The 8737-nt window shown below is 39.8% G+C and overlaps 1 protein-coding gene across 1 annotated transcript; it reads left to right on the top strand.

The window, feature by feature from the left end:
- Positions 1–1856: 1856 nt before the first annotated feature.
- On the top strand, positions 1857–6359 carry LOC107083262. Its single transcript, XM_015372309.1, has 8 exons — positions 1857–1907; positions 1998–2213; positions 2289–2363; positions 2442–2575; positions 2650–2784; positions 2882–2939; positions 3020–3091; positions 4780–6359. Exons 2-8 carry the CDS (start codon positions 2111–2113, stop codon positions 6081–6083), a joined length of 1881 nt encoding a protein of 626 aa, XP_015227795.1. The 5' UTR covers positions 1857–1907; positions 1998–2110; the 3' UTR covers positions 6084–6359.
- The last annotated feature ends 2378 nt before the right edge of the window (positions 6360–8737 follow it).

The following is an 8737-nucleotide window of genomic DNA, read 5'->3' as shown; positions in this document are numbered from 1 at the left end:
AGGCAGGGTCAAAGCTACAATGGTGCTGACACCAGAAAACCATTCTGACATCTTACCTTTACAGACGTACCAAAAGTTTCTTCTTAAATCTAATAGCTTTGAGGCTATAAGTTATTTACTTTTGTGTGTTTTTGTCAGGCAGAAATTTATTTATACCCCCTTAGGGTGTAAGAGGTTAAGGTCTTCCAGTTAACTTAATGTCTGCATTTCTGCATCCCTTTTTGCTACATGGTCATTAATATAAACATCCGCATCTTTAAGCAACTTTCCTTTGCAAACAAAAGCACGGCTGACAGGCTCAAGTGAATTTGAAAGCCATATCAATCCCTTTACTCTGTAGTAAGATGGTCACCTGAACCAACAACTGCTTTAATAATGCAAATTTGAGATGGAATCTAGAAATGTACCCTTCTACCTTCCAAATGTTTGCAAAATCTCTCTCAAATGTCTTTTGTTTGTTCTTTGTCTTTCATCTAGCGAATACAAGTGAAGAAGGACTTGTACCTAAAGCTGGCTGCACTCCCAGAAAAAGAAGGTATTTAAACTTCAAAAAGCTGTACCATTGCAACTTCGCCTTTAAACCTAAAGGGTAATACAGTAGAGGATCGTGTATTATACTCTGTTATTGTTCATAATAGAAAATTTTCATTTTCATAAAGCATCATTGCTGCTGACTTGTATATAGAGCCTTTGGCCAACTCTAGTCCCTACTCGGTTACATGTCCTCTGTTACTACCAGGTGATATAGTGTCCCCGACTTGGGGTTTACCTCCTGTCATTCCCTGAAGCCTCACTTGCTGATCTTTCACTGGGGCGACTCCCTTTGCAGTGATTCAATACGATTTGCCTTGCTACCATGAATGTTGGTGAAGGCACCCCTTACCTGCTCGGCATTGGGATGCAATATTGTCAGTTGCTTAACAAAATTTAAGTTTAGAATTTGTAGAGGTATTTGGTAGTAAAAAAAATTACCATAAAGTAACGTTATAAAACTGTATCATGTACAGGTTAGGACATGTCTTTCTGACCTTATCTTTTTTTTTAATCCTCAGCTGTTAAAGAACTGAAAGCAATTGTCAGACAAGACCTTCTAGTCTCATCCACTTCAGCTGATGTAATCAAAGCCTTTCAACAGAAAACTAGAAGGTCCTCTGAAGTTTCAAGAACACGTGGTAAATCTTAAATCCTGGCAATAATTTTTCTAAAAGTATTTAAGGCTTTTTAAGGGTCATCATTATCATTGTTTCCCCTTTCCCCCTGTGTCTCTGCTCATAAGTGTGTGTGCAACCAGCAGAGATTTCAAGACTTCCTGGTAATAACTTATCAGAGCAGAATGGTGAGCGACTTCAGCAGAAAAAACCTCTCTGTGAGAAGGAAAGGGCAAAGACTGCTGGTGAGAACATGAAATTGCTCTTCATTTTCCTTGCTTTCTATGTTTTGAAGTGATTCTATATAGATGGCTAGATAATTATATGCATAAGTGTACTTAAATGGTCATATTGGTTTAAAATAATCGCATTTTAGATTTTTATCAAAATTGTTCAGCCCTATAAATCTCCAAGTACTTCTTGTATATATTTTTCTATATATCAGTTTATTATTGATCTTAGCTTGTCACTACTACATGGTATGAATTTATTTGTGTTTTTTTTTTTCATTGTAAAGTCCTGTCAGCTATTTACCCGACTCAAGATAACTTCCAGCCTTCTAACAGATGTGACACAATGGATTCTGATTCTGCTTTAGGTCATGAAGGTGATGAAGTGGGAAGATGATCAACATTTTACAATTACTTCCAGAACAATATTTAATTCTTTGTTTCATTTTAGAAACCGTCAAACAGAATCAAAGTAACTGTGACACTGTTGCTGCTCCTCATCATCATAAAGTTACACCTGCATGTCCTGGTATGCAACATTTAATTTGGTATGTAACTTGTGTTGCCTTACACACCATCTAAATTCATTTGCACAAATTCCCCACCTTTTGTCTAACAGGAGTAAAAGCGGAAAATGCAGATTCTATTTCTGCCCTGGAAAAAGATTGTTTAAAGAGTTCTTTTCCCTTAAATGAAATCTGCAGCCCCCAGAAACAAACGGGTCTGGTACAAATGAGACCAAAAGGACTGAGCTTGAAAGAAGAAGCAGCCCCAAAAAACGACTCGGCACCACAAGAGTACTGTGAACTACAGTTTTCCCCCATTACTTTCTATGGTTGGTGTTGAGCATTTGTGTTTAACTTTGTTTTGGTACTTTATAACCACCTTGAGTGATGAATTGTTCATACAGGGAGAAAAGCTCCAGGCTGCAGTAATTTGTTCCTTTACTTGCAAGTAAGAGAACTGGATGCTGAAAAGGTTATCGGTGAGTGTCTTGACGCCCTTAGCTTTGATCATTTTTCACAGGATGATGTAGCTTATCTGAATAGTCTGCACTCACCAGGTATAGACTCTGTCTGGGAGTGCAGAGGGATATGTCTGGACACTTTCTTTCTGTGTGAAAGTTGTGAAAAAACCATCTTATGCCGCAACATCTTTGAACATATGACCAACCTTAGCCACCAACTCGAATACATGGTGAGGGTTTGTATGAAAAAATGTATAAAGTGGTTAAATACAGGAATTTATTTGTAAGGCTCTTGATGTTTCAGAGGAAAAGGCATCCTGAGTTTCTGAAGATATTCTGGCTGCAGAAGGATCTTCCTCAAGCATTACAAATGAACATTTTGCGAGAAGTTGTCAGAAGGCTGGCAGAGCGTGACCGTGCCTTTAAGGTTGATGCAAAGGTATTTATTTTTTCAGTTTATTTTTAATGGCTAAGGATTTGTGTTGCTCTCAATTTGGGAAATATTTAGGATGACAATCAACCCATTTTTCTTAAAGTGCATAATACTGAAACAAGAGTTGCATCAGTTTGTCAGGACGGCTCAATTCAATGAAGGTAAAAGCTTTACTTCCACACATCTGTCATGTTTACATGTTATATGCTTAGTTTGTATAATTATTTTGCCTCTTTAACAGCTTTGAAAATTGTGCGGAATATCCTTAGCGAAGAGAAAACAACGTTCCATCTATCATCCGGTCTTGCAGCCAGTGAGTAACTCTTGTATCTTTCTGGTGAGCATAAATAAGTTGCAGGAACTGCTCAATTTGTTCCTTCAGCATTGCATAGTTTTGCAGTTGTTGCATGGGTTCTTTGTCATCAGGAATTATCTGCTTTCCCCCCCTCCCCAACATCCCCTGCAGCAACATTTGCAGTATAGAAGCAAATTGTACTGCCTTATGTAGTCTTATTCGTGACCTAATGCTCGCTTGGTAACACAGAGTATGCAGGATGTAGACAGGGTCTATACATGCTGAAAGTCACGTACGAATCTTGGCAAAAACCGGGTTCTTAGTGGTTGACTTGCATGCAGTCGGGTCACAGGCCAAGAGATTTCCATCAAGTTTTCGACAGAGCTCCCAGTCGTGCACGTGCATCCACACAGTGCAATATTGAAACTATAAAAGCAGCCTGAAATGGAACGCTTAACTAACTTGGCTGGCCAGGCCTAACCCTTTTCTGATCGAACCCATCCTGTTAAATGACGCTGCAACTCTGTCTCAGGGTGTCTGTAATCTTCTTATAGTCAGATCCTCGGTGCTTTACTATGAGGTGCTATGTTGAACATTCAGTTTCCAGTCCCTCTCCAGCTTCTAGGATGACCTCTGGCTCTTCACTTTAGCTTCACAACAGGGTGATCTACTTGGCTTTCCTTGGATGCTTTTATAAGCTTTAAACTCTAACCAGAGCTAAATTTAGCTGACCTTCTTTCAAAACTGGACAATTATGAAAAAATTGAACTGTGACTCACTTGGATAAAGCTTCTTTGATGGGGATTATATTACTGATGAATCAATCAGAAGTAATGTTTATTTAGCACCTTTCACAGACTTAGAGGACACAAAGTGTGTCACAAAATTACAAAACAAATAAAATACATTTACAGTCACAAAAAACATGGTCATAAAACAACCCTTTATCTACTAGAATTAAAATGCTTTCTTAAACAAATAGGTTTTCAATTTACTCTTAAAAAACATCAACAGAATCAAGCACAAGAAAGGCAGAAGATTGTTCCAGGCTTCATTAAGGGAATGTTCTCCACTGGTCCGTAATGAGTACGAGGGACCATGAGCAGGTTCAGGTCCTGAGACCTCAACCACTGAGAGGGGGGGTATATGGACACAACAAATCTGTAATGTAGGAGGGAGCCTGACCATGAAAGGCCCTGAAGGTCAGCACCAGGATTTTAAACTGGAACTGAAAGTAGATGTTTAGCTAATGTTTCAGCAGTCATAATATGCAGCTGATATCCGAAAGCGATTCAGTTTTTCTCTCTGAAGTTTACCTGAAGAAAATGAACTGCTGAAAATAGTTTTGTGCTTTTCTGTCATTGGTAAATTGCAGAACAATGCCATCTGCCAAGAGGGGTAGTTTGACATCAACATTTAACTGGAACATGGGGGACTGGTCCTTTTTGAGAGTGAAAGTAAATGCTGTTTTGATTACTTGTTTTGCCTTATGAGTCAAATACCTCTGCAGATGGCTTTATATAAAGTTATGTCATGGCTCTTGGAAAGTCGAAATGTTTTCCTTTGATAATGTATTCTTCCTTGTTTGAAGGAAGTTCTGTTACAGTCTTTAATTTTCTTTAGCTGCTTAAACCTCCTTATGTTTAAAAACCAAAACGCTTGCTACCACTATTTTCCTTCACTACCTTTCTTTTATTTCATTTTAGAGGCTGAAGAGAAAGGCAAGCGCAGTAATCTGGAAGACAGTTTCATTGTTGGAGCATCAGCAGTGGTAAAAGCCTTTAGCCCTGTGAAAATGACCTCCACCTCTTTAAAGACTAATCTGTTGGACCCTTCAGCCCATGATCCAGGAGAAACTCTGGTTCAGTTTACCAATCCTAATGCATTCGTAAAGCGAGAGTTTAAATCGGCTGTCTCCTACCCTCAAAGCTTTGGTGAGGAATTGGTCCCAGAAACATCCTGCAGTGCTGTCAAGAACAGCCTGTCGGCATCCGTTGGAGCACAAACCAGAAAAAGAACAGCTGAGGTATCTCTAAGCCTACATCAACTGAAATATCCCACGCCTGCTAAACGTACATTTCTTCTACAAAGGCTGAAGAGTGAGCCTGGTTCTCCACCCTCTATGACCCCTCCACTGAACTCTGTTGCACCCTCTTCTTCGCTTGCTATGAAAGATGAAGGCTCCAGCTCCATAAAAGCTACATCCACTCTGGATCAGGATTTTCTTTTGAAGCCAATTCCTGGCATGAAATGGCAAACCTCCAAGAAGAACCACCACTCTGCATTGGCTAAGGATCATATAACCGGCATAAAGTCTGAAATAGTGTCACGAACCTGTGATTCAAAGTCCCAGCTTATTAAAGCTGAGGCGGAGATGAACCGAGCCTTTAACTCTATAGAAGGGAACACGGTGCCAAAACCTGATCCAGACTACAGGAAGGAACCTCTGTCCTTTGGTGCTTCAGCAGCAACCATCTCGTCCCCTGAGGACTTTCTAGAAGGGAGCACAGTGACCAAAGTTATACCATTGACTGAGGTGGCTCCTTCTACTGACTTACAGAATCTACAATTCTTTCATTCCCAAAAGATCTGTAGAGTTGAGTCCTATGGTACGTCTACCAACCATATCTCAGGACAAATACCAGATCCAAAAGGTGACCTAGAATCTGACTGGACTCTGATTAGTCAACCATCTTCTTTTAAAGATGAAATTTTAAACCCAGATAAACACTTCTTTCAAGGTAGCTACGAAGGACTGACTACACCTTGTTTTAACAGAAACCATCAAATTGGTTTCAACACTTGCCCACCACCAGCAGGCTCATGCTGTGCTGAAGCTTTTGAAGGTTATAATCCACACAGCCAGTTAAGTGACATTTCACATCAACAATGCATGTACCCGATCTACCCTCAGCCAGTCATTCTGTTTAGTCCAACAGTTCAGTTGCTTCCAGGAGTGGGTGTTTTCCACATCCCCTGTTACTCATGGGCAGCAAGGATGGGAAGGTGATCTGTAAAGCTTTTAGACTTGTATGAAGTTGTGAATAAAAGTTCTCTGAGGAATTGTTAGAAATCATTTATTTTATACCTGTTACTTCAGATTGTTACATTTCTTTGTGCATAAAGAATCACATTTTTCATGTGGAACTAAAATGGTTTGTGATGAAGAAAATTGTTAAAGTTGCTTTTATATTTAACAAAGTCTGGTTTTCTTCGAGTTTGTTATATGTTTCTGCCCTGGAAAAACATAGCCAATTGTAGATCTTGAATTGTATGTTGATTATACAATTAAATCCACAAACATATCCTCACCACAGCTGGAGAGTCCATTGGAGGCCATCTTGTCTTTCAGACATTAAGGTATATAAGCAGAGAGAAATGTGAGGTACGGATGGGAAAACCAGGTCAGTGTAGCTGGGTGCACTTGACATTAATTATGGTTGATTTTGTCATGATCGGTACACGAATGTGACCCAATTATGCAGAACACCACGAGGCAGGAAACAGATGAAAAGTTAACAGAGTTTATTGAATACAATCCAACGATAGTATGTTCTGGTTCTGGTCCTGGGCAAACGGGTTCACCGGAGTCTGTGAGGAAGACAGTTAGTTAGCTGGGCTCTTAGCGGTTTGTCCTTAGATAGTCTCTGGCTTGTACCTTGTGGGTCCTTGAATGGATCTTGGAGAGGACGGTTGTTGTTTCTCGAGAGAGTCTGATTAGCTGAGTCCGTTAGCTGCTTCAGCGTCTTGCTTCTAGGTAGGTAGCTGACCTTGAGTTTGGGTTTCCAGCTCTCATGTCCAGAGCTGCATGGGAACTCGAGGAAGTCTTCTGGTTTGGCTCAGAGGGCAGGCTCGGCGGGTTAAGCTCCTCCAGAGCTTCACAAGGGAAAAACTGGTTTCCTGGAAAAACAGAGATAGAGTTAGAATCCAGCTGGGATTCAAAGTCAACGAAGGTTCTCAGAGGTTCAGGGCTTAGGTGCTAACCAACTGGCTCAACACTGCGGCGTTGAGGCAAGGTCTGAAGACAGCTTAAGTAGTGGGTCCTCCTGATGATGGTAACGAGCAGCAGCTGTGCAGAGGGCTCTGCTCAGGAGGATCCACGGCGGACTCTGCTGGAGAAGAGAGGTACTTCTCCAGCCTCCAACAGATTTGAGATCAGTTAATGTTCTGATTAATCACATTAAACATCGGAGTTATTTTGGGGAATTTGTTTTGTAATTTTTTTTTTTCTGAGATGTAAATAAACCACTTTCTACACTGGACATCTGCCTACTGCCTTCTTCAGCCACTTTGGCCAGCCTATCTCCCACAGTAGCACCATAGAGGGAATTCTCACCAGCTGTCTCACTGTGTGGTGTGGAGGCTGCAGCGCCGCAGACTGGAAGGAAGTGAGAAGAGTGGTGAGAACAGCAGAGAAGATCATCAGGGCTCCTCTTCCCTCCATTAAAGACATTTCATCTCAACGCTGCGTGTCCTGAGCCTGTAACATAATTAATGACCCCTCACATTTAGTATTTTTCACCAAATTTAATTATTTTCCTCTACACTGAACCTTTCCATATCAATGCCTTTTGCACCATGACTTTAAACTGGTTTTCCTTTTCTTCTACACTGTTTACATTCTTGATCGGTGCTGCACTTTATAAATGGAAATGTTCATGTAACTGCCAAGTTGCTCATTTAATGTCGAAAGCTGTTTGCATCGAAATTTCATTTTGTATACTGGATGATCATACGTCTAATGATATGCGATAAAAGTGTTTTGAGCCATCCCCTTATTTTTCTTTAAACTCAGTCTTCATGGTGTTTCTCTTTTGTTTCATTACCCCTTGAAGTGAAAGCATCTTCCTGTGAAGGAGTCAAAATATGACCTTTGTTGGGGTTAAGTTTCCCCAACTTTAACATATAAAAAATGGGAACAAAGACAGTGTAAGATTTTTCCTGAAATGCTTTGCAAACGGTAGTCCAGAGTTGACAGTCAACCTCTTCATCTCCGCTTTGCTCAACACTTGCCAGGCTTTTTTTTGAGCAGTCAACACATTACAACAGCAGGGGTTAGTTATTACGCAGTCTCTTAGACATAGCATGAACTTTTAAGATAGCCAGCATACGCTTTACAAAAGGTGTTGGGGTTATGACTTTTCACTTCTGTTTCTCAACTGAAAAACAGGAAATCATTCTTGCAAAACATTTGACCGTCTTATGACCTTCATACAATATTTCCAATGATGAGAGTAACATAGAAAAACAAATGATTAAGAGCAATATAAATGAATAAAATGGTAAAAACAACAGAAATAACTCCAACAACCTTTGAAAGGAATGGAGCTGAGAACTAGTTAGGCATATTTCTGTTCTTAGGCAGTTTCATCAACATGCAACAAGGCTATGGCAGACTAAGTGATTATCTACATTTAAGCTTGTCTTGAGATTTTACATCCCATTAAAGATAAGAAGTAATAAGTAAAAATAATTCTAAAAATACTCCAAGACAAATTAATGAACATTAGGCACAGTAAACCAACATACAGTGCTGCTTGAAAGTTTGTGAACTAGTTGAGTAGTTTAGATTTTTCTTTATTTTTACCATGATTTTCTTATTTTTTCATCACCAGTTTTTGTATATGAAATGTCAGGTTTATGTTCATCAATTCCATTCATTTG

Source organism: Cyprinodon variegatus, unplaced genomic scaffold (genome assembly GCF_000732505.1).
Source record: "Cyprinodon variegatus isolate N-32 unplaced genomic scaffold, C_variegatus-1.0 Scaffold71, whole genome shotgun sequence".
Lineage (NCBI taxonomy): Eukaryota > Metazoa > Chordata > Actinopteri > Cyprinodontiformes > Cyprinodontidae > Cyprinodon > Cyprinodon variegatus.
This window is presented reverse-complemented; position numbering and strand designations above follow the sequence as displayed.

Coding starts and splice junctions, on each gene's coding strand:
- LOC107083262 (XM_015372309.1), top strand. CDS start 2,111: ATGAGACCAAAAGGACTGAGCTTGAAAGAAGAAGCAGCCCCAAAAAAC. Junction 2,214..2,288: donor TTCCCCCATTACTTTCTATG/GTTGGTGTTGAG, acceptor TTGTTCATACAG/GGAGAAAAGCTCCAGGCTGC. Junction 2,576..2,649: donor GCCACCAACTCGAATACATG/GTGAGGGTTTGT, acceptor TTGATGTTTCAG/AGGAAAAGGCATCCTGAGTT.